General features: G+C 40.3%; 1 protein-coding gene across 2 annotated transcripts in view; it reads right to left on the reverse strand.

The window, feature by feature from the left end:
* The window catches only part of MTUS2 (microtubule associated scaffold protein 2), a 447,573-nt gene extending 440,245 nt beyond the window's left edge, over positions 1 to 7,328 (reverse strand). For both annotated transcript variants that reach the window (XM_090273746.1, XM_090273747.1), the window contains exon 1: positions 5,086 to 7,328. In XM_090273746.1, the coding sequence (XP_090129872.1) occupies positions 5,086 to 7,314 (2,229 nt within the window). In that variant the 5' untranslated portion in view covers positions 7,315 to 7,328. The remainder of the gene's footprint in view (positions 1 to 5,085) is intronic.
* Between the last annotated feature and the right edge of the window lie 20,029 nt (positions 7,329 to 27,357).

Consider the following 27,357-nt stretch of genomic DNA (forward strand, 5'->3'; position numbering starts at 1 on the left):
ATAATAAATAAATGAACTTTACCAATTTATGTTAAGTCTTTTCTAGACTACTTAGGAAATAAAAAAAATTACTGTTAATGAGAGGGAAAATGCTATTTGAAAGAATAGAAAAGTTAATGGGGAAAAATGTGTTTTCAGGCCTCTATAATTTATTTGCAACATTAAAAATGAGAGACTGATTTACCTCCTCTAATTGTCTTCCCCAGTAAGGTGGTGTTGCCAGGAATATCTGAGAAAGTCTCACCAGAATGGAAGTTCTAGGGCAGAGTCTTGTTGGCTGCTGAATTCATGGTACCTAGAACAGTATCTACACATGGCTGATATCAATAAGTATTTAATAAATAAGAAAAACCATGTTTCCATTATTTTCTAAGTTTAGTAACATAACATTCTTGTTACTTTTCCCTATACTTAACAGCTTAGACTAGAATACAACTATGGCTACCTTTCATACATGCAATTCCAGATTCACAAAGCCTGTTCAAAGTATCAGTGTTTCTTTATATTAAAAATGAAAAAATAAGACAACTCAATAATCTATTTCCTCTTGGTTAAAAAAAAATGGTACTAGAGGCTATGCATAAAAAATACATCTGTTAATTAATTCTGCTCTAAATCACAATATACTTTATGTGTCATACATATTCAGGAATCACAGCATTTAACAATGTTTTTTATAGGGGCTACAACGCTTTGGTCCAAGCTGTTGGAAGGGATAAACCCTTCATTTGACACTCTTTTAATGTTGAAATAGATACAACGATCTTCTTAAATTGACATTATTGTAACAAAAGATTAGGCCTTTAAAGTTTTATCATAATAACTTTCTAAAATATGCATGACTGCTCTTGTAGATAGGCTCAATTCAGGCCACAGCAAATTACATTCCTTTAAAAGAACATTCCACATTTGTTCTCTGATAAAACCTTTTTACCATTCTCTACTTATTCTCTAACTATCAATCTTTGACTTTTATATTATACTCATATTTCCTCTATTTTTATTTTTGTTTGTACATTTTTGGTGCCATTGCATATTGTTATTTAGCAGGTGCTCACATGAGGAAATTATAACCATTTCTAACCTACATCTATCAAGATTTTAGACTTGCAATATGCCGAGCTTGGTAATTACTCATCTTTAAAACTGGTTAGTTTTCAGGGGTCAAAACCCACGATGCTGTCACTGGAAAATGATCGTCACAATTTCAGTAATTTCAATGCCTGTCATTTTGTTGGGTAATTTGTCTCTGGTAAGATAACAAATTCTTTACAAAGGTGAAAAGTACAACTCAGATGCCTATTCTATGCATTTTTAATAAAATTTGGGAATCTACAAACAGCTCAACACACTTTTCTTTCATCTTTAATGACAGAGTATTACAGGAATCACTGCACAGTCATAAACACATAGAGATCCACCCCAAACAGTATTTTCTTCTTTGTTTAATGGTGTATTTTTAAAGAAATAATTTTGAAAGCAAATCAAAGGATTCTTGTCATTTCAAACAAGCTCCTAAGATCAACCACAACACAAAGCAAATCTATTCTTACTGGAGTGTCCCTCTTCATATATGCCCTGTCCTGTTTTCTGTGGGATCCTGGCTGGGAAGATGTGGGGTAGATTTGGAGGCTTCAGTGAGAAGCCATTGGGATGCCTGCAGGGAAAGGGCTTGTGCTGGCTAATAGTGTCAACTTGGCTGAGCTACCAGACTCAGATATTTGGTCAAAGATTATTCTACATATTACTGTGAAGGTATTTTTTTAGATGAGATCAATGTTTAAATCAAGAGATCTTGAATAAAGAAGACTACCCTCCATAATGTGTGTGGGCATCATACAACCAGTTGAAGGCCTTAGAAAAAAGTCTAATTTCCCTTAAAGATTCTGCTAGCAGACAGCTTTTGGATTTGAACTGAAGCATCAGTTCTTCCCTAAGTCTCTGGCCTGGCAGCCGGCAGATTGTGAACTTGCCAATCTCTATAATTGCATAAGCCAATCCCTTAAAGTTTTGTTAGAAAAATAGCAGACAGATACATACGTGCATACATACATGCATACACACACACACACCCCTTTATGTATGTTGTGGTTCTCTGAAGAACCCTGAAAACACAGTGTCCTTCAGAGATGAGGTGGTACTAAGGAGCAAGAAGGAAGAATAGTCCAAATCACATCTGCCTATGGCAAGCACACTACCTAACCTCTGTCCTCTCACCCCTGCTCCCTTCTTTACACCAAAATGGAAAGACTTCACACAAGGGAGTGTCCCTGAGACCTTGGGAGAGCTGAAAGCAGGAAGTAGCAAAATGAGTTGGCAGATTTTACTGTCCTGGCATGATTGGACCCAAGATTATCTTTCAGGCCGCTTCTGGAAGCTCTAACCTCTGTGCTGTCCCCTTTCCAAGGAGCACCCAACTCTTGGTTCCCCATTCTATATTCATGCTGTGGAACAGGCAGTGAGCATGCTGGGGCAACTCTGCTCTATCTTGTAGCCTGAGAATAGGCCTTGGGTCTCAGAAGCTCTCATCACGGCAGAAAGTGGTCCCCAGAGAGAGTGGCTGGCACAGGGCAGCGGTGCCGTTCCCATGCCAACAGGGTCTCTCCAAACCCCTCTGAACTACTAAAGCCACACTAATACCTCTACTACCCCATCTCCTTGACACTTGGGGTGGTTTCTAGAGGATTAAATATAGAAAATATTCGGGGGGAGGAAAGTGTGTATATAATATAGAAATTACTCTATATTTTATGGAAAGAGCTAAAGCAATACAGAAAAGAAATACACAAAAGAAAAATTAGGAAAGATTGCAAAGACTTGCAGTCACTAAGTTTTTGCCAACATCTCCAAATAAAGGTTCTCTCATGAATGTTTTCTTTCTTTCTTTCTTTCTTTTTTTTTGTAGAGAAAAATCTAGGATCATCTTTACTTTGTGTGAGAGAAAGAGGTATCCAGTTTCTTTATTAACAACATATAGAAAAGGTAAGGGACATCCCAATGTGTACACACTGCCTTGGTGACCAGATAAATAAGTCCCCAGGGGCTACAGGCTGAGCCCTCACTATCATTACTTTCCAGGGTGTGCATGTCAAAGAGATACTCCACTGTGCCAGAGTTGGGGGCTCTATCTTGCATGACTTGGTTACTTCTGCAGTGATAATTTGATAAGACAAAGGTTCATTCATTTAACCAGCTCTGGTACCCAAAGCTCTGGGGAGGGCATGTGGCTGCCTCCCAGGGGCCTTAGACAAGGGCCCAGGGTCAGAGCCTGACCCTGAGCCTCAGAGGCCCAGGGGGATACATTTTTGGAAATTTGAGAAAGGCTTGATTAACAAAGCTAAGAGACCGATCTATAAACCAGAGTGGCAAATTGCCTAAGGACAGACTCTAAGGTTCTCTGGCCAGGGCATGCTCTCACTGCACTTAGAACAGGACACAATGCAGCCCCACACAGGCATGAAAGTCCCTAAAAAGATACTGGACTCCTGAAATCTAAGACCAGTATCCCCTCTCTGGAGATATGACGGGGAAGCCTTTCCAGCAGGTCCAGTCAGAGACAGGAGCGAGCAGTGTGACTTGGTGCTGACAGCTGGCACCGCAACAGGCCACACGGTCAACTTGCTGGGGCAACTAGTCAGTGCTAGCCTCAGTCAAGATCTGCTGCTGAGAATGGATTGACTGCTTGCTCTATATCAGAGATGACACCTGCTATGATCAATACAGTTTGTAAAAATGTTGATACAGTCAATCAAGCTAGAGTTCAACTTTGGACTCAATTATTCTATCTCTAGGGAGCATTGGTTGACTTCTGTTTGGATTCAGCATATGTGAATTCATAGCCCAGTTACCATTCAACATTCTTGAGCACATATTTATGCCAAGCACTGTTATGAACTCTGGAGTCATGGTAGGGAACAAAAGACAGAAAAAGTCCCTACTCTCATGGACTTCACTTTCTAGTTAATGCAGTCAGGGGAGATAAGTGCTAAGAAGAAAGAAACTGGAGAAAGGGTTTCAGAGGAAAGGTGGCCTCTAATGAAGTGACATTTGAAAAGAGACCTAAGGAAAGTGAAGGAGACAGTCATTCAGATATCTGGGGGAAGAGCACTCCAAGCAGAGGGAAGTGCAAAAGGCTGAAGCAGCGGGGTAAGAGAGGAAGAGTGGAGGAAGCAGCAGCAGTTGGGAGGTGAAGAGCCATCCTACAGGCTCCAGCCTGTGTCTGAGTGACCTGGGCAGACCTGAAGGGTGTTAGGGAGAGGAGTGATCTGAGCCAACTTTCCTTCTAACTGATCACTCTGCCTGCCAGGAGACTGCTTCAGGAGACTGATCTTCTTCATGAGTTCTGGGAGGATGATTTGCCATAGCACCAAGGTACTAAGAGAGAGGGGAGTACCATGAGGAAACAGTGAGGCCTAGGGGAGCATTTCAGGGCTGCCCTTGTTCTGTGGCCATAGGTGAGTTATTCAGGTCTCTCCACATCTGTTTCTTCATCTATACAATGATAAAAACAGAAGTCCCAACCTCCAGGGAATTACAGTAAGGATTGTTAAAGATTGACAAAGATTAAATATGTTACGTGAGCCCAAGGCATAGTGCTCATCTAAATGCTAGTAGTAATTATTATTATGACTTAAAACAAAGAGCCCAAGCCTAACACATTATTTTCAACTCACTGCGTTTTTTACATGAGTGAATATGAGATTGTCCCATAAAGGAAATATTACCCTCAGAGGATGAAGTTTGACCAATTTGGACAATGTATTTCTGATTTTTTTTACCACTGACCTGGCTGATAGAAGAATTATGCTTACTTATTTAAACATGGAAACCAATTTAAATGCATGCTTATCTAACTTCATGTGTATTATATCACATGGAATTTAAATGAGTCACCTCACATGGTAGATCCAACTCATTATGATTATCAAACTTTTCCATTTATTCTATTAAAAACATTCATTTCTGTACAAGTGTACCCATCAAAATCTGCAAGGAAGAATATTCTATTTTCATAATTAATTGAAAATATGTGACAAAGTTTAGGGTATTCAACTTATAGATCGTATCACAGTGACATTCTCTTACCTCCTGCAAAAACTTTTCACTGATTTGACTGAAGTGGTGTCCTGGGGGTTTGATCCCAGATACCATCAATCCAGGACTGAAGACACGTGGCTTCTGCAAGTCTGGCCTGAACTTCTCATAGAGGCTGGCAGCTGGCTTCAGGTCACCCCCTGTGACCTTCTCCTCTTTGGGAAGAGGCGTGATACATGTGGGCGGAGTGTAAGGAAGCCCCACTGGAACCAGAGAAGTGTCCACCTGGCCAAGGGCCTGTGGACTCCTCCTGATGTAGGTGATGATCTTCGGCCTCACATGCTTGGGCTTGGGCAAAATGATGGGCTTGGGTTCTGTCCTTTCTTCTGTTCTTTCAACCTGGTGGTTCTCCAGTCCCTCCTGTGCAGAAGGTGAATCCTCAGAATGTGTGGAGACAGACTTGGGGATCACACTGGGGCAGGTGTTCTTGTCAGGCACTTTCAGGGAGGTGTTCAACAACCACAAGCTGTCAGTGGGAGGTGGGGCAGCTGAGGGTGACCCCGCATCTGCACCTAACATACTCAAGTCCTGAAAACTGGTACTGGGTAGTGCTGGCTGGTGGGTCACATTCAGAGTTGTCTCTGTGTGTACAGGCGTTGGGATACTGAGAAAACAATCTGTTCTTGCTGGGTAACTTTCAGTCTTAACTGCGTTTTCTAGAAAGTTCCTATTTTCAGCAACACATGTAGTGACCTCTTTGCTTTCCCCTGTTTCTGAGCTGCTGCTTTGAGGGTTAAGGGGCTCGGGGACCCCAGTTTTATTCTCTCTAACAGGAGGATCTGAAGTAAAAACTGTAGCACTGTCCCTGCTCACACTGCTCCGCACCACTTTCTCCTCACTAACATCTGGGGGCCTGCTGTCAGGTGGGGCATTGGGAACAAAAATGACTTGTCCATCACCTGGTGAAATGCTGCTGGGTGAAGTTTCACCCAGTTTCCTAGCTGCGCTTGGTGAGATTTTGCCAGGGGGCTGATTATCAGCAGCTCGCGAGGAAGCAGGGCCAGATCTGGGAGTGCTCTGAAGAGAACCCTGCTCACCCAGGTGGACAGTACTCTTGTCCTGCACACTCCTGCCTCCTGCTACACCGAGCAGGTGGACACTGCAGTGGGGCAGACTGCTGGTTGTCCTGGTGGTGGCTTCTTGCTGTGCTTTCCCACCTGCCTCCTTTCTCTCTTGGAGTAACACACTGTCTTCTGTGGGACATCTCAGACACTTGGTCCTGGCTGACATTAATTCCTGCACGACCCAGGGCTGGACAAATTCCAGCTCCAGCCTGGGCTCTCCCCTTTCCTCACCCAGGTGTGTTTCTGGCTTACTTGGGACTTCTTTGGATGTTGAAGACAGAGCACACTGTGGATAGACAGGACGTGGGGTGCTCTCATCACTAACTCCTGGTGCATGTGCCCCCTCCGACTGGGGCTCTAAGCAGGTGGTCTCCTTGGTCTCTGAGGTAGATGGTTTAGGATGATGTACACTCTTTCCCTGTGAGATGACGTCCACTGGAGGAAAAGCTGTCTCTTCAAGGTGGGCTGTCACTGTCTTCTGTAGCCCCTCACCACCCTTGGGCTGCTCATGACCCAAGGTTTCAGGGGAGTCCAATGGGGCAGGCTGTGGGGACTGCATAATCAGGCTCCCAGCATGCTCCTTCATGAACTTGTCCACTGCAACAATAGAGCTGCTTGCCCTTTCCAAAGCATGTCTTCTCAGTTCCTCATTGTCAAGGGTCTTTGCCAATTTATCCTTGGGAGCATGCCGGAGAATTTCAGCATCCCTTGGAGTCAAAACATCTGGACTGGCCTCACCCATAGAATTCCTCCAGCATGCCAGACTTGGTCCCTGGACACTCCCCGAGGTCTGCAGGAGAGCTGTGCCTCTCTGCACTGTGTGCTCTTCATTTAATTCCCCATGAATAGTGGAAGAGAATTTAAAATCTTTCATGCTGTTGGGGTCAGCCTGTAACCCCTTCCCAAGACCCTGAAGTGGGTAAAATTCCTTATGGAGATGGGTACTGTTTTCTGGCACATGTGAATTTGCATTTCCAGTTCCATCTGTCAGGTCACATGCCTGAAACTCGTCATGAGAGGGACTGACTTCCACCATGATTTGGTTGGCGTTTGTATCACCCAGACTTAGGACACTCTCATTATTATTTTTTGCCCCCTTTCTGTTGTCCTGCAATTGAGTGTAACATGATTTCTTAGGAGCCAATGGGATACTCATTTTTCTACTGTCAATGGGGGCTGCTCGCCATGCAGCCCTCCTGCATGAAAGTGGCTTCCTCTAAGCTGCTATGGGATTAACAGGAAACTCTTAAGTTGCACGTTGCCCCCTGACTATGTCACATTGAGATACTGCTTTTAATCACTTTCAGAGCAGTTATACAGCAGGATGATTTCTCCGGTGGGAGCCTGCTGAACAAGAGCCAATTAGTCCATGAGACCTAGAGAGAAACAAATAAATCATGTTAGATTGACAAAGAGAGACTCTCAGAAGAAAAAGGTCTGGTAAACACAAATTTACTCATCACTTTCATACTATTATTTCACTCACTTAATCCATAAGTTTCTCAAAAACCTTTCAGATAGGGGCTCCTGCTGGTCAAATATGGGGAAATTCATTAACATTAGAAATGGATGATAAACACATTACATTTTAAATTTACTATTAAAAATCCACAAGTCCATACTGATACTGATTAAAAAGCATGGAGGAGAAAATTAGGCTCTTCTTCACAGAAGACTACCAGCTAATACAGGAAGAATTATACAGTTAGAAAAATCACCATTTCAACCAGAGTTATAATTAATTATCTTGTGTGAGGGACATCAACAGTTGCTAAAAACAGTGAGTGAAAGATTGTTGGGAAACAGAATATTTACAGAATCTCAAGGTACCACCCTCCAGATAACTTTATTTCTTAAAAAGAAAAATGCTATCTTTACAATGCAGAAAACTTGTGGCCACCTCCCTAATTAAATGATCGACTTTAACATCAATACTGTGAACTGACATCAGTGTTCCTGAGGTTAGGTAGTTCTCCATGCTTCATATCACCCAGTAGTATTCTTGCTATAAATGTTCAACCTGAATTTCACGATGAGGAAATAATCAGACAAATTCAAATTGAAGCACGTTTTACAAAATACCTGGCCTAACCTTGGCCCAAAATGCCAACAGATATCTAAATGCAGTGCATGATCCTCGACTGGACCTTGTTTTGTTGTTGTTGTTGTTGTTGTTATTTTTGTTTTAAGTTAGCAGAGTACATTATTGGGACAATTAGAGGTTTAAATATAGACTGTATATTAGGTAAAGGTGTTTTATCAGTGTTAACTTTCTTGGGTATATAATAGGATGGGGATCATATCAGAGATAACCTTTGGTTTTGAAATACGTTTTTGAACCTGGTGTGCTTCTTTACATGATGTTGTCTGTATCTTACTATCAAATGGTTCAGCAGAGAAAAATATGTGTGCACATGTGTGTGTGAAAGAGAGAGAGGGCATGCAGCTATAGCAAAATTAACTTCAAAACCTAGGTGATCTACTCTACTGTGCCCACAACTTTTGTACAGGTTTGATATTTTTCAAAATAAAAAGTTGGAGGATTCTATTACAACCTGCAAGGTCTACATGATCCAGTCCTACATCCATTTCTGGCCTCCTCCTCACTAGTCGCCCTCTCACTCTAGGCTACAGCCACACTGTCCTCAGTCTTCACTGTACCATGTCCCTTTCTCCCTGCTTCAGGGCCTTTGTACAGACTCTTCCATCCAAATGGAATGTGAACTCTTCCCCAGCCCCACCCAAGTATTAGTTTGCAGTAAAAAAAAAAAAAAAGTACTTCCTCCAGGAAGCCTTCCTGATCCACTAGAATAGATTAGGTCCTTCTATGACAAACTTTCATAATATCTTATAGTTTTATTTTTAAAAAACCTTCAAATGTGCAAGACACTAAATAAAAGATTTTTAATACTTAGCATATGCATCAGGCCCTTAATATGAATGAAAAAAATGATTGAATGGGTTATGAAGATCAGTGTTATTTCGGTCCTTATAGAGCTTGAAATCCAACACAGTATTTAAATTTCTATCAAAGTGGACTCATAGATCATCTGTAAACCATTTGATTCAATGCTAAAATTGTTTTACCACACTATCAACGCATTCTACTCAGCCCTGGATGAGAGAGTTAAAAGTAACAAGGTCCTGCCTCACCCCTAATTTCCCAAATGGGGATTCAAAGTGAATAGCCTTCTATAGCTTCCTCCTCATTTCTGCAAACATATGTGAACTTGTTCATGTGCACATGTGAACATGCATACATACATATGTACACATTAATTGGGAGACTTTTGTGATGTTTCTACTAAAATAGGTTACATGGCAACCCACTTGTCTTCCCTTCATCATTGTGTAATATGTTTTTTCATATATTCATACATAACAATATGTACATATACTATATATGTTATAAAATAATGAACCAGAAACACAAAGGATGGAAAAATCACCAATACCTTGCAGCTACCCCCATGCTCCTCTCCCTCCCTCCCCCACCTTCCCAACTTAATTTTTTGCTTGACAATCTGCCACAGGCATCCCTAAATGCTCAGCTGATAGAGCTCTCTTTTCCTCTCATTACTTTTGCACCTAAACATAAGCATGTACTATTCACATAAATGAGATCATTTCCTATAAGCTGATTTCTTGTCAGAAATCAAAAAAGGAGAGAAAGCTCTCATAAAACAGGAAAAGCAAATTTAAATTCAATTTCCTTTTATTTGACCCTTCTCTTCCTCTCCACAAGACACATTAACATACTGATTTAGGTCATTCCCATGTTCACATAAATCTATCCACATATACATGCCTGCACACGTGTGCACTTGCTTCCCTGCCATACTGCTTTTCTGTTCTTCCCATGTTGCACTCATGGCCCTTATCCTCCCTACGTCCTTCATCCCTGTCTCAATGATTTTCTTCGCCTTCTATGTTTCCTTCCGGGCCTGACTTCATCAAGCCAGTGGTACCCCAGGACCAGGCCTGAGCCCAATATTAAGCCTAACCAAGGTGCTGTTATTTTGATCCCAGCCTTGGTTCCTTGACTACAAAGCAAATTCTCAAGAAACACCCCCTCTGTATTTATATTCTTTCCTTATTCAATTTTAATTGTTTTTCTTGAAGATACACATGTCCTATAGGCACAAATACAGAAAGTATGCAGGTAAATCAATAAGACAGCACTTTACAAAAACATTGTGCTCCCTGGGTCAGAAAACAGGTGTCCCAGAAAGTCAGGGACAGCAAGCATTTTCATAGACATGTGCCATTTACAGAAATAGGCATCTCTAAGTCTCTGGGGGCAGAATTAGAAACATGAAACTAAGAGCCCTTTTTGGTTTGAATTGTCAAGGCTGGAAGAAAGAAACAAATGAATTCTTCTCAGTAGTCATGAGCAAAACTACACACACCACACAATCTAAGAGAGTGACCTCTTCATGAGCATGTATATCACCCTGTTAATTCCATATCATCAAATAAAATACCAAGTACTATATGAGTTATTCCTAAAGTACACATAATGGGCTTTTAGCACCCATTGGTAGGACAATAAGAAATACACTCCTTGAACTTCATCTTGCTGGTCTAGGCCCATTGTCCTATCTTATTCATTTTTCATCCTAAATATATGCAGTCCATTTTGTTTTCATACTATCTACAAAGAGGTAAGTGCACCTTCCATATTATCCTTCATGTCACTAATACCAAAGTCAGCAGAAAAGGGCAGGGGATGAAGTGACAGCATTGGTGGTAGGAGAATTAACTCCATGATGCTCCTCATCTGCTTATCAGCCTTCATTGAGCAAGTTCACACAGGCACTCCTCACCCACCAGGCCTGCAGCCACTGCACGTGTCCAATCTTGTCCACAAGAACGTCATAAGAAACTTTGAGTAATAGCCAAGATATGGAAGCAACATAGATGTTCATCAATAGATGAATGAATAATGAAGATGTGAAATATTGTATCTGTGATGTATGTAATATTCATATATCTATTGATGGCATCTAGGTTGCTTCCATACCTTGGCTATTACTCAAAGTTTCTTTTATAATATAGATAGATATATAGATATACAGATAGCAGTGGAATATTATTCAACAATAAAAGAGAATGAAATCTTGCCATTTTTAACAACAGGGATGGACTGAGATGGTTTTATGCTAAGTGAAATAAGTCAGACACAGAAAGGAGAAGATGGCGGAGGAGTGAGGGGAGGCTGCGCTTTCAGGCTCCTGAGACCCATCTGTAGTTTGGACTAATGACAGGCAGAACATCTCAGTGAGCAGCTGGACACTGGCAGGAGTCAAGCCTTGGCACTGCTGGATTAGAGAAAAACCATCTGGGAATGACCTGTTTGGCGAGGATAGCAGAAGAAAAAGGGATGAGAAGGGATTTCTGACTGGGTTGGCTCCCTGAGCTGCGGCTAGAAGTACACAAAGGCTTTTTGGTGACCACAGGCTTCCCCAGAGAGGAATCGGGAGGAGAGCGGATCTCTGCCCGCTGGCAGAGCCAGGACTGTGCCAGGTGCCATTGGCACTGAAAGACAAGAAACAGCGTACTGCTGTGCATGTGAGAATGTAATTTTCCTTTATATTTTTCTCTTGTGTGCTGCGGAGAGGGGAGGAAAGGTTGGGGGTGGTAGGACATTCTTGAGGAGCGCAGGCGCAGAAGCGCACTTGCCCACTCCCCAACCCTCCTCTTGGGTCGCACGGGCACACACAGGGAAGTGCCTTCATCTACTGCCCCAGGCGCATAGACAGGTCGCTGGCCACGCATCCAGGTGCCCCTTGGACACACCCCAACAAACATAAGATCAATGCCCCAATGGGTGCAGGGAGAGTCCGCTGGGCACTCAGAAGACTATGCACAGACACCCCTGGCCAGCCACAGTGGGGGCCAGGCCGGAGCACAGCCCACTTGTGCGGGCTCTGCTCATGCCGCCCAGGTTGGTGCGGGAACAGCGGGCAGCTGCGACTCACAAACACTCACTTGCACAAGTGTCTGGGGCCCCACCCCAAGGGGCAAAAGACCAACTCCCAGGGCGCGGCTCGGCAGACCTGAGGTTAGCACGCAGGCCACCTTGCATTTGCACGTGCACACGCACAAGCACCTGGGCTGGCTCCAACAGGTGCCAAAACAATACACGTGCCACTGCGGGTACGTGGGAGTAATCTGGGCACGTGACCAACACCGCACACAGGTACACACTGCTGCTGCAAGGATCAGGAACCTCTGGCCCACCTCATTAAAACAGCTGTGGATCCAGAAAAAGAAGACGACACACAAAGGCTGAACTGAGTAAAAACTTTCCTTTTGTATTTATTTTTAATTTTTGTTTCTATTTTAGTTCTTTTATTTGTATTTTATTTTAATTTTTTTAAATTTCTTATTTTTTATTTTAATTTTTACTTTTATTTAAAAATATTTTCTAATACTCTTTAATTTGTTTCATACCATCTCTCCTTCTTATCCTTCCTCTTTATTCTTTGTTTGTCTAGTTTAGCCTCCTTTTCACTCTAAATAAATAGAATATAACTACTATATAAAGCTAATACTATACAATTCGACTTTCCTACTATATTCTGCATTTTTCCCTCTTTTTCTTTTATTATTATTAACATACAATGTAAATATTACCTACTGTCTTGCATAGTCTTGACACTACTTGCTACTATTATTAATCTATCATCCCCTCTCTCAAAAATCATATTTTTCATCTTTAAAAACTACTCTTATCTATTCTTCCTATAGTATAAAAGCCCTAATCTCTCTACATTTATATTAATACTAGCTCATTTGCTGATGATAGAGAGAGAGAGAGGGTGGGGGATATTTTTGAGGGTGTGGATTTCCTGCCAGAGCTGTGTGTTCATGTTTTTAACAGCATCTCCACAATAGAACTCAAGACACAGTGGACAGAGTGACTCTCAATCAACTAGCCAGAGGGAAGATCCCACCAAAGAGCATCTGAAATATAACCAGGCAGCATAAACAAATGACATAAACGGTACCCTAAGGACATCAGGCTCAGGAGATCAAAGAGACTGCGCCACTGAAACCCCCAGATCTCCTATAAAGAATCTCATACCACAAAGGTGGGAAGTCAAAGCAGACAAATCCAAAAATCAAAAACAAACAAGAAGAATGCAACATGGTAAGACGCAGAAACAACGTCCCAGTGAAAAGAAAAGAGGAATCCCCAGAAAGAGAGGTAGATGGAATAGACATAGCCCAAATGTCAGACACAGAATGCAAAACAATGGTGGTGAAGAAGCTCAATATACTCAACAACCTCAAAAACAACTATGACAACCTTCAAGGAAGTTACCAGCAGCTCCAAGAAAATTACAGGGAAATTACGGAGAACAACAGCAGCATAAAAAAGGACATAGAAACTATTAACAAGAACCAGGAATAAATAAAGAATACAATCTCTGAACTGAAAACACGGTAGAATCAATCAAAAGCAGGCTAAACAAAGCAGAGGGTCGGATCAGTGAGTTAGAGGACAATGTAGAAAAAAATTCCCAGACAATACAACAAAATGAAAAAAGATTGAAAAAGTATGAAGAAGATGTAAGGTAATTACAGGATACCATGAGAAAAAAAATATCAGGATCATCGAAATAAAAGAGGGAGAAGAAGAGAAATGAGGAATAGAAAAGCTGATAGGAAAAGTAATGACAGAAATTCTTCCCAACTTGATGAGAGAAAAAGTTATGCAAGTTCAAGAAGCACAGAGAGTCCCAATGAAGAGGAACCCAAAAAAACCCACTCAAAGGTACATCATAATTAAAATGGCAACATTCAAGACAAAGGGAGAATCCTAAAAGCAGCAAGAGAAAAACAGCAAATAACATACAAGGGAGCTCCGATAAGGCTATTGACGATTTCTCAACAGAAACACTACAAACCAGAAGGGAATGGTCAAAAATATTTCAAGCAATGAAAAACAAAGGCCTACAACCAAGAATACTCTACCCAGCAAGGCTCTTATTCAAAATGGAAGGTGAAATAAGGAGTTTCCCAGACAAAGGAAGACTAAAAGAATACATCTCCACCAAACCAGCATTGCAAGAGATGCTAAAGGGAATGTTTTAAGAAAAAGAAGAAAAAAAGAGGAGAGGAACACAGGTACAAATGGAAATGAATAAATACATGTCAATAATAACCTTAAATGTAAATGGATTAACTGCTCCAATTAAAAGACATAGGGTAGCGGAATGGATAAGGAAACAGGACCCACATATTTGCTGTCTACAAGAAACACACCTCAAAACAAAAGATTTACACAGACTGAAAGTAAAGGGATATAAAAAAGAATTTCAAGCAAACAGACATGAAAAAAAGCTGGGGTAGCAGTACTCATATCAGACAAAACGAATTTTAAAGCAAGGGCAATAAAAAGAGATAAAGAAGTATATTTCATAATACTTAGGAGAACAATCCATCAAGAAGATATAACACAGATAAACATATGCACCCAACATAGGAGCACCCAAATACATAAAGAAAATACTAGAAGACCACAAGAAAGATATTCACACCAACACAATCATAGTAGGGGACTTTAACACTCCATTATCAACAATAGACAAATCTTCGAAGCAAAGAAACACCAAGGATATTGAGGCACTGAACAACACACTAAACCACATGGACTTAACTGATATATATAGAACTTTTCACCCCAAAGAAGCAAAATATACATTCTTTTCAAATGCACATGGAAGATTTTCAAGGATATACCACATGATAGGACACAAAATAAGCCTCAACAAATTCAAGAAAATTGAAATTATTTCAAGCATCATCTGAGACCACAATGCCTTGAAACTAAAAATCAACCTCAGAGAAAATATTCAAAGATATCCAAACACATTGAGAATGAATAACATGATATTAAATAATGAATGGATTAACAATGACATCAAAGAAGAAATCCAGAAATTTCTGGAAACTAATGATAATGAACAAACAACAGCCCAAAACCTATGGGACACAGCAAAAGCAGTTCTAAGAGGGAAGTTCATAGCAATACAGGAATATCTGAAAAGGACAGAAGAATCTCAAATAAAAAATTTAACCCTACAGCTACAAGAACTAGAACAAAAACAACAAACAAAGCCTAGGGCAAGAAGAAGAAAGGAAATCATCAAGATCAGAGCAGAATTAAATAACATAGAGACCAAACAAACAATTCAAAAGATCAACTAAACTAGGAGCTGGTTCTTTGAAAAAATAAACAAAATCGACAAATCTTTAATCTGGCTCATCAAGAAAAAAGAGAGAAGACCCAAATAAAGAAAATCGGAAATGAAAAAGGAGAAATCACGACTGATACCACAGAAATACAAAGGATTGTAAGAAATTACTACAAACAACTGTATGGCAAGAAACTTGACAACCTAGAAGAAATGCATAAATTTCTAGAAACATATAATCTTCCAAAACTGAATCAAGAAGAACTAGAAAGCATGAAGAGACCAATAACAAAGAATGAAATTGAAACAGTAATAAAAAATCTCCCAGCACACAAAAGGCCTGGACCAGATGGCTTCACTGGCGAATTTTACAAAACATTTAGGGAAGAACTAACTCCTACCCTCCTCAAACTATTCCAAAAAATCCAAGAAGAGGGAAAAATCCCAAACTCTTTCTATGAAGCCAGTATTACCCTAATTCCAAAACCAGGTCAAGACACAACAAAGAAAGAAAACTACAGGCCAATATCACTGATGAACATAGATGCTAAAATTCTCTACAAAATATTGACAAACAGGATCCAGCAATACATCAAAAAGATCATACACCACGATCAAGTGGGATTCATCCCAGGGATGCAAGGATGGTTTAAATTTTGCAAATCAATAAATATAATACATCACCTAAACAGAATGAAAGACAAAAATCAAATGATCATATCAATAGATGCTGAGAAAGCATTTGATAAAATACAACACCCATTTATGATGAAAACACTCAATAAAATGAGAATAGAGGGAGCATACCTTAACATCATTAAGGCTATATATGAGAGGCCTGAAGCCAACATCATACTCAATGGACAAAAACTGAAAGCACTCCCCCTGAAACCAGGAACAAGACAAGGATGTCCACTCTCTCCACTCATATTCAACATAGTGTTGGAAGTCCTAGCCACAGCAATCAGACAAGAAAAAGAAATAAAAGGCATTCAAATAGGGAAAGAAGAAGTAAAACTATCATTATATGCAGATGACATGATAGTATACATAGAAAACTCTATAAACTCCACCAAAAGACTACTTGACCTAATAAGTGAATTTGGCAAAATAGCAGGGTACAAGATAAATATACAGAAATCTAAGGCATTTCTGTATACCAACAATAAAATATCAGAGACAGAAACAAAAAAGAAAATACCATTTACTATAGCAACAAGAAAAAAAATACCTCGGAATAAACTTAACCAAAGAGATAAAAGACCTGTATTCTGAAAATTACATAACATTGAAGTAAGAAATTAAGGAACATACAAATAAAGGGAAGCAAATACCATGTTCTTGGATGGGAAGAATCAACATCATCAAAATGGACGTACTATCCAAAGCAATTTACAGATTCAATGCAACCCCTATTAAAATACCAATGACATATTTCACAGACATAGAACAAATACTCCATAAATTCATATGGAACCAAAAAAGACCCCAAATAGCAAAAGCAATCTTGAGACAGAAGAACACAGCAGGAGGAATCACAATACCAGACATCAAACAATACTACAAAGCCACTGTGATCAAAACAGTCTGGTACTGGCATAAGAACAGACATATAGCACAATGGAACAGAATAGAAAGTCCAGAAATAAATCCAGGACTATACTGTCAGCTAATATTTGATAAAGGAGGAAGGAACATAAAATGGAGTGAAAAGAGTGTCTTTAACAAATGGTGCTGAGAGAACAGGACAGGGAAATGAAAAAAATGAAACTAGACCACGAACTTACACCACACACGAGAATAAACTCAGGATGGATCAAAGACTTAAATGTAAGCCGTGACACCATAAAAGTCCTAGAGGAAAACATAGGCAGGAAAATTTCAGATATCCCATGTAACAATACTTTCACGGATACATCTCCTAAGGCAAGAGAAACAAAGGAGAAAATAAACAAATGGGACTACATCAAACTAAAGAGTTTCTGCTCAGCAAAAGAAAACATCAGCAAGATGAAAAGGAAACCAACCATATGGGAAAACATATTTGCCAATGACATCTCAGACAGGGGACTGATCTCCAAAATATATAAAGAGCTTATACAACTCAACATCAAGAAAACAGACAACCCAATTAGAAAATGGGCAAAGAAACTGAACAAACACTTCTCCGAAGAGGACATACAGAAGATCCATAGACACGTGAAAGAATGCTCAACATCACTAGCCATCAGAGAGATGCAAATAAAAACCACAATGAGGTACCACCTCTCACCAGTGAGAATGGCCATCATCAACAAACCAACAAACAACAAGTGCTGGTGAGGATGTGGAGAAACGGGGACCCTATTGCACTGCTGGTGGGAATGCAGACTGGTGCAGCCACTATGGAATTACCTCAAGTATGGAATTACCTCAAGAAACTAAAAATGGAACTGCCTTTTGAACCAGCAATTCCACTGTTAGGATTATACCCGAAAAATCCTAAAACCCTAATTCAGAACAACTTATGCACCCCTGTGTTCATAGCAGCACTGTTTACAATAGCCAAGTGTCGGAAATAGCCTAAGTGCCATCTATAGATGAATGGATCAAAAAACTGTGGTACATTTTCACAATGGAATACTATGCAGCAGAGAGAAAGAAGGGACTCCTGCCATTTGCAACAACATGGATGGAACTAGAGAGAATTATGCTTAGTGAAATAAGCCAAGCAAAGAAAGAAAAATACCATATGATATCACCTAATACAGGAAACTAAAGAACAACATAAACAAATGAACTAAGTAGGACAAGGAGCAGAATAACAGTCAATAGGGGGGAGGGAGGAGGGAGAGAAGGGGGATAAGTAAGGGAAGGGTTTAGTCAAGGAACGTGTATAAATGACTCATGGACATGGACAACAGGGAGGGATATGATTGCGAGAGAAGGGGTGGGCTGGGTGCGGGGAGCAATGGGGGAAAAACGGGACAACTGTAATTGAAAAATCAAAAAATAAAATTAAAAAAGACAAAGAAAGAAGTTGGACACAGAAAGAAAAATATCATATGATATTTCATATGTGGAATCTATAAACAAACAAACAAATAGAAACAGACCCTTAGATGTAGAGAACAACCTGGTAACTGCCAAAGGGGAGGGTGTGGAAGGATAAGAATAAAAATCTAAAATATAAAAATATATAATTGAAAAATTGGGAAAAAAATGTTGTCAAATGTGTTCCTGAAAAGATTATAACATCACCTCTCATCCAGAAGAGAAAGAGAAAATGAAAGTGAAAAAAGAAATGAAAATTAGGCTGATCTACCATGACATATTTTCCATGCTACCCACCATTCTCCTAAGAATCATTGTTTATTTTTCTCAGTACTCATAACTCACAATTACAAATATTTCTTAAAATCCAATGTGGGCTCCACATTAAGCTTATTGGCATGTAGTTGGGGCACTGGAACCTCTCCTTGCTAACAAACAAAATTGTCTTTGCCCACCTTTAACAATCATGCATGTCTTTAGTTCTCCCCAGCTCACAATCTCTGGTAATGGTTTGGCCATCTCATCTAAAACTTTTCAGCTGAATGCATAAACATTTCTGAATCATTAAGCAGACCGATAGCATCTATATGCTCAGACACAATTTCTTCACTCATCTTGCACTTCAATTTCCTGTTACCATGTCTGTTCTGTCCAGTACAGCGTGGAAGGCATTCTCGGATAAAGAGGAACTCAGCAGGTCTACCATCCCCATGCCATCCACTAACATGACTGAGAGTGAACCCGGTTGAGTGACAGATGAACACCCAACTTATCAGCTTGACATTCAAGGTCCAGTGAACACTGGGCCCAGATTGAATCCCCTTGACTCTTCTACTTAAAATATGCATCCCTATCCAATAGAGAGCTCCACTTTCTGAGCTCAAAGGCCAACTCCTCCATGAAGACTTCCCTAATTTTTCTATTCCCTCCCTGCCCTGATGCAGAAGGAGCTGGATATTGTCTCTTCCTATCCTGAATCTCCAAATATTTCCTTTGGCACTGTCATACTATGTTTTTTAATGATAGTGATGTGCATCTTGTTTTATTATAGTTAAGAGTGTCTTTTTTTTTAAGTATATTTTATTGATTATGTTGTTAAAGAGTGTCTTTTTATTACAGATACATGTGTCCTACTTTTATTATAGCTACATGCATCGCATTTCCTTTATTAAATCATATGCTCACTAGGCTGGCGGGTAATAGATCAGATATTTCTGTTTCCCACACGATGTCTGGGACAGCTGTCTGCACATAGTAGGCACTTAGGATGAAGTCATCTTCTCCAAAATGGAGCTCAAAATGGCAAATGTAGACACCACTTTCAATACAACACAAGCCCTATTTACTTTTCAGTCTTCTAGATGCAGATTATTAAGTCACCCTTCCCAACTGGGTAACTGGTGAAGTACAGTCTCCCCTCACCCCAGAATGGCTGCCCCAGAATGTCCAGAGGAAATATGTAAAAATACGTTCTGATCATCATTGTTTGATTTACTATACTTGCCATGATATTTATTTAATTTATTTAGAAAATAAGCAAACTAAAGCAAGCTTGGGGGATTTTTATGTCGTTAAAAGGGGGCATGGGTTTTAAAATTTGAAAAATATTCTTGTACAGCCTTCTGCAGTTGCCAGGTCTGCTGTGTAATGCCTTAGCTGTTGAAGGTTTTCATATAAATATTCCAGCCCGGTGCCCTGGAACACAAATGCAATTCCATCCAACTTAACAAAACTTATTTGTCAAAGAAGCTTACAAGGGAATTTCCTACCATGCAACGAATTATCCTTCAGAAGAACTTTGGATGCAGAAAAAAATGCATAGAATATGAGTCCAAAATTTAATAATAAGTACATTGCAAAAAAGTCAAAATCCAACTTCAAATTTTAGTTGACATTTTTTTCTGGGTATATATTTGGAGTCTATAATGTTCCACCACACTTAATAGGATAATTTTCTATTAAATTACTTGCAAATATTTACATACAAGTCAATGCATTTACCCACTTTAGAAAATTTCATGGTTATAATTTCTCTGTTTTTTGCCATTGTAATTACTTAAGAATAGCCAGGTTATCGGTTCTATTTCATAATGTTGTGTAAGTTTATTCTCAACAGGTGTAACTACAGGTAACCTAAAATGTGGTGCACTGCAGAATAAATGAATTTCATGAGTTCAGCTTCACCACAATGTAAGTAAAAATTAACTTGCTAGTTGGGGTATGGTAAATACATAATCAAAGGCACTGTAGCTATCTATGGTGCTGAATTCTGTGAAAGCATGCCAAATAATGTAAAAACATTTACAGCTCTCTGGGTCTTGCTTTATCCTCCTCATCCATGCACAGACACAAGTATGTCACATTTTATTCTACTATCTAAAACAGGACTGTGTTCAGAAAGAAGGTTGGTGGGGGGAGTGTTAGCAGAGGCTATTTTACCTTGAAGAGTAAAGAATATGGACATAAATGAAATACTGCTATTTCCCCTTTGTAGAGGGCCAGAAGAAGAGGTAACTTGACTTTTCACAGGATAGATCAATTTGACATTTAAACAAAATACTACATTAATTAATATTTAAATTCACACCAATTTAAAAAAAGAGTGTTGCATGTTTCTCCAAAAGAAGACTCATTCATATTTGCCAACAAAAAGCATTTGTTTTCCCCTTTAAACAACAAATCCTTCCAGAACAAAATTTCACGCTGAAAATACAGGGTATTAGTTCCTTGCCTGTTGTGCTTAATATTAATTTGTTTTGTTTCTTTCTTGAATGTTTTCTTTTTCAAGATTGCCAATATAAAAGAAATGGATCCTCACTGTATTTTTTTAAAAAGTAAAAATATCAAAGTCCTTTACTCCCACCTGAAGAAATAGAGTTTGATATGTAATATCCCAAATTTTTTTTTTATAATCAGGGGATGGCTTCCTATAACACCAATTTCTTAATTTGCATGTCAGGGACACCTCCCCACATAAATACATGTGATAAATAATTTAAAATTTTTAATGGTCACTTTTACCATAATTTACCCACCTTACTGTCAGAGAATTGCTGATTGCATATCTTTATTGAACCCCATATTTCCTTAAGCTACATTCCTAAAGCTAGACTCACATGGAATCAGGTATGCACATCTGCATTTTTACAAAACACTAAGCTCCCTGAGTGGTATTTTTTGTTGTTGTTTACAGGCGAATCCCCTGTGCCTGGACTGTATGCTAGGGCCTCGCATCTAATGGATGTCCCATAATCATTTGTTGAATAAAAATGTGTCTTCTAGAAAAAAAGTGTCACTCTTCATTTTATCCTTCTGTTCCCCAATTTCCTGCTCTAGCTCCTCCCTCTCAAAACTCTTCTGAACCAGAATGACCAGATCATTTACCATTCAAGTAGGGACATATTTTTCTTGCATTGAAAATTTTTCAAAATTTTTATTAAAGTATAATTTAAAATACGCCCCTTTTGCTGGACAGTTTTGCAAGTTTTGGCAAATGTATACAGTCTTGTGACCACTACCACCACAAGCAAGATGCAGAACAATATTCCATGTTTTAAAAGTTGCCATGGCATACCAGTTGAGAATTGCTGTGCTAGGGGAAAGAAGCTGGACACCAAGGCTGCATACTGCTTTCTGCACACTTAAATGTCATTCTGGAAAAGGCAAAATAGTAAGAACAGAAGTCACATCATTGGTTGCCAGGGGCTGGGAATTGGGGAAGGGTTGATTACAGAAGGACTTGGGGAATTTCCGGAGCTCATGGACCATGGAACTGCTCTGCAGTATGCAGCCCATCTAACACTGCCAGGCCCCAGGTTTCCCCTGCCTTGCATGTTCGTGCCATCATCCACCTTATCACCCAAGCCAGAACTCTTGAATGCTTCCTGGATCCTGTCTCCTTTAACTCACACCAATCAGATGGACTTCCGAAGTCCATGCCTAGCCTATCCACTCTTGTCCATCTCTATAGCCACCACCATCTCCCATGTAAGCCACTTATGAATCTCTGAGCAGGCATACTGGCTTCCACTCTCGCTTCAGGAGAGAGCAATTCTCCCTTTACATGGCAGCCAGAGTAATATCTGGATTGATTACTCGGATAAGGTCATTTCCCTGCCACGAGCCCTCCCAGGGCTTCCTTGCTCTGAAACAAGGTTGGTGAAACAGCTCTCCCCTCCCTCTTTGCTCTCCTCCAGTGGCCTCTCCTGGAGCTGCATGCTGGCTCCACGCCACGTCACCACTGCTCTACACACTCTGGTCTGGCTCCTCACAGGCCTGGACCCTTCTCACACTTCAGGCTTCGGCTTCAACATGCCCTCATCATAGAGGCTTCTCTGACGGCCAGCCTCAGTCACAGCACTTGTCTCCTGCACAGCCTTTCCCAGTTCATCTCCCACCAGAGCATCAGCTCCAGGAGGATATGGATCGTGTCAATTCTGCTCACCGTGGGCCCCCAGTGACAGAGTGTCCAATACATTGTAGGCACTCGATAAATATTGGTTAAATTAATTAATATGGTGGCATAATTGAACTTCCCTAATTTATTTAGCTCTCTGGGTGATGTCCTGCTGAGCATATATTAATCACAGAACCACTGAGTGTTAGAGGTGAAAAGGACGTGAGATATTAATTAGTTCAACCCTCTTGTTTTATATGTGAAACTACAGCTTAGAGAGGCTGTGACTCAAAGCTCCACAACGAAGATCTGTCACAGCATGGAGGGCCAGGCTCCTTGTGCCCTTGTCTGGGGACCATCACCCTTTGTGAACTGTAGCCTCCCCAGAACAAGGCTCCTGAACCTGGTAGGTAAGAGAAACAAGGTGATGAGGACTCAAGAGGGCTCTGAAATTGATCCAATTTAGTGAGCATCAACTGATTTTAAAAACACAGTACCAAGAACAATAGGAAACAAAAGGTCCTAATCCTTGGAAAAATTAAAATCTCCTGAGGGAAAAGGGATCGTCGTCGTCGGCAGCCGTCCTTCTTAAGAGTCCATCTGCACCGCCGAGAATGGCTGTGCAGTCCGACTCGGGAGTGACATGGTATCTGTCTCCTCCCGTGTTGAATCGACATCTTGTGATGACGCTGGAGTGTCCTCTCCAGTGAAGCTGAAGCTACAGAGCCTGGGCAGGGTGATATGGAGGGTCTGCTGTTGCCCATGCAGCAGACCCCCCCTCTCTTCGCAGCTGAAGGGTCCAAGGGAAAGACGGAGTCAATACAGCTTGGCTTCAGGTGCGCCGCAGGAGTTGCCGGTGTTGACTACAACGTCAAACCGCCTTAGGGACTCCGGCTCCGGATTTTCTGTCGGGGTTTACTCCCTTAGCCTTTCCCCTGAAGAGGTATGCCGCAAGGCAGCGGAGGTTTTTTGGAGTCAGAGTTTTCCTTCTCTGATGTGCCCTGACTGGAAGATCGAACCAGCGACACTTAGCTCGCAGGCCGACGCTCAATCCACTGAGCCAAACCAGTCAGGTTTGACCTATAAACATGATAAATCATATATGCTGAGGTGAATTATTGGTTTTTCAATACATCTCAGATAAACTCGCTATAGTTAACTTGTAGGACTGAATCCTCCAACATTTCATCAAAACTTAGGGGAAAAAGGAAAAACACTTATATTCCTAACAAAATTCAAGAATGCTTTATTAAAAAGCATTCTTGTGTTGATGTGTATATGAATAAAAACCCAACCTGTAATCCCAGAGGGAAAAATTGGCTTGCTAGCATTTCTGAGATAGGCCATAGAATTCATACATCCTAAATACCAAAAATCAAACATTCCGCAAAAGCACAAACCTGAATAAGTATAAATTTTAATGATCATGTTTTAAATATTTAGAATCATAGTTCAGAAACTCACTGAAAATAACATAAGATATTCAAGCAACCATCTTAATCAAAGACTCTCAAAGAAATGCCATCTCGGGCTTCTTATCTTTTAAACAAAACCGCCAAAAAGCTAGTTAGTGGATTTCATTTAGTGATTCACAATCACATCCTTTTATGTGTGATACGTGCATATGTTTTAGGCATGGAAACGGGAGCAATGACATGAATTTCCTCCCTAAGGTATGGTCCTGACAAGCCTCCAGGAAGCATCTGAACACACATCCTGTCCTCTGGGGCTGCTCCTCTGAGAGGGCAGCTGTCCAACACTGTCCTCCATCCGATTTCTGAAATCAGCATTTCACACACTGACTACCCTTCTCCAACCAGAGAAATCTGTTCCAGGTTTACCATTTGGAGCTCTTTCTAACTGAAGTATGAGAACAGCTCTGAGGGGAGGAGCCACCAAGGAGTGCAGGTGACACAGCTCTCAGTGGAAGCACTCTCCAGTGTCAACAGGAGGAAATCAGAGGAAATCCTCTTCCCAGAAGTTGGGCAGAACTTCCCCACTAGGCAGACAAGCTGAGCACAGGGTCCTGAGGGCAGTGGCCATGGCAGTGGCCCCAAGAGGCCCAAGCACAGCCTGAGAACTTGTCAGACAAGAGGGGAGGAAAGTGGTAGTCTTTACCCTTACCACAGGTCCTCTGATTAGTTTGGAAAGAATAAAAGAACACTGGGAAGTTATGCAAATTCTCCATTCTCCACCAAAAGCTAGGAGGCTACAGGAGAAAAGGCAGGGGAAGAAGGAAAACTCAAGGGCACTAAAGTAAGAAAAGATAATGCATTTTGGAAAGAGGAGAATGATCAGCAATGATTTACCACTTTTTACTTGTAATTCCATGTGTGAGTGTATCTACGAGTGTGTGCATGTGAGTGCATGTGTGTGTATGTGTGCACACAAATGTATAAATAGCCATGTGAGGACATGTGTGTGTGCATGTGTGCAGTGTGTGGGTGCACATGTGCAAGTGTATGCATCAGTGTGAGTGTATGTGTATATGAGTGTGTATGAGCATGTGTGAGAGTGCATGTGTATAAATATTTCATAACTTTTTATGACCTATACTCTCAACACCTCAAAAGAGCAAAGGCATACAACACATACCACATGGCTCCAGAATCCAAACTCACTCTTAAACATGAACAGCTAAGAATTACCAAATATGTAAACAGGCCTTCAAATGAAAAAAAGACAAGTCATTAAAAAAATACAGAAAACAGAAAAAAACCTTTTAAATTTATATTCTTTTAATACAATAAAATTCACTCTGTCGGGTATACAGGTCTATGAGTTTTGACAAGTGTATAGAATAATCACCAACACAATCAAGATACAAAACAGTTGCATCACCCCCAAAACTTCTCTCACATCAGCCCTCCTCCAAGCACCAGCAAATCCCCCTCCAAACCACCAGCAAATATTGATCTATTCTCCATTCCTATGGTTGGCCTTTTCCAAAATGGTATATAAATACAATCATATGCATATGACCTTTTAAATATGGCTCCTTTGACTTCTTCCACTGGATGAAACTAGATAAATACAATTGTGATAATGTCATTTTATTAATATCATTTTAATGATTAATATTAATGTAGAATATATATTACATCCTAGATTCACCCATCTTATTGCAGGTATTAATAGTTCATTCCTTTTTATTGCTGAGTAGCATTCCATTTTATGTCTGCACCACAGTTTGTTTCTCCATTCACCAGCTGAAGGACAGAAGAAAACATTTTTAAAAATCTAATTAATTCCCTTAGAAACAGAAGAGTTTCCATAAAACAAAAATACTGTGCTACAGAAAGAACAGCCAGAGAATAAATGAGTTCAAAGAAATAAAAAATATGACAAAATGTAAATAGCAAAGAAGGCTTTGAGGATAAAAATCTAGGAAATGTCTCATCAGAACCCAAAATTAGAACCCCCACAAAAGAGAAATTAACAAAGGTAGGATAATTAGTGTAACAATGCAGGAGCTCTAAATTCTATAGGAATTCAGGGGTACAAGAACAAAGAAAACAAGAGGAGAAAATTACCAAGGAAACAATACAAGAAAATTCTTAGCCCTGACAAATATAAGTGTCCAGATTAGAAAGACCACCAAGGAGTGCCTGGAAAATAAAACTTGCCACAGCATCACCTCATTTCAGTGCCCCAGGAATAAAGAGAAGCTCCAGAGAGATAAAAGAGATTACAATAAAAGGAAGAGCTTGCAACAGATTTCTGAACAGTAGTAACAAATATTGGAAGTCGAGAGAGCAATGGTAGTACTCCAAGACATAATGATTTCATCTAGAATTTTACATGTTGCTAAACTATAAAATCAAGTGTGGATACAGAATGAATTCATTTCAAACACTCAATAGTTCAAATATATATACTTCCCAAACCTCTACAGAATATGCTTCTGCAAAATGATATATAAACAAATAAAACAGGGGATCAGGGACAGAGAGACCAAAAGAAAACCCCCAAGGAAACAAGAGTGCTCAAGCCCAGAGATGCATCATCTCAGACTGAGCCAAAGAACAGAAAGTGGTGTGAGGCAGATCCGGTGAGACAATGCAATGGATGGCTCTGTTGTGTTTGGAGATTTGTTCAGTGAGTGTTCTGCAGGTTCTTGGGACTCTTTCTCCAAGTGATAGGGGAGGCAGTTCTTTCCTTGTTTGTCTAAGAACAAAGAACCTTTCCCCAGAAGCAGCCCCTGCAGGCTGCCCCTCAGGGCAGGTTAATAAGGGCCCTGGTGAGTCAAGTGGCAATGGGATGGACATCAGAGTGAAACTGGCAATGCCCCACATGGCAGTCGTTGACTTAGGGGGAAAAGTTGCATGGAAAAAAAATGAATCATCATTGTTCACTACGGGATCATCAGTAAATGACATGCAATGTAACTATGTAACTAGTCACTGCTGATTCACCCACATTTTGGGTGGCTGGGAAGGGAAACATGGGCGCATGCGCTGAAACATGGGCATCACAGCTGCTGCTGTGATGACGTCCCAAAAAGAAGCAGGAGCAGAGAACATCGTTAGAATGGGGGAGCTAGACAATGGAAGGAATGGCAGAA

Source organism: Furipterus horrens, unplaced genomic scaffold (genome assembly GCF_987537825.1).
Source record: "Furipterus horrens unplaced genomic scaffold, mFurHor1.1.pri manual_scaffold_4, whole genome shotgun sequence".
In the NCBI taxonomy this organism is placed as follows: domain Eukaryota; kingdom Metazoa; phylum Chordata; class Mammalia; order Chiroptera; family Furipteridae; genus Furipterus; species Furipterus horrens.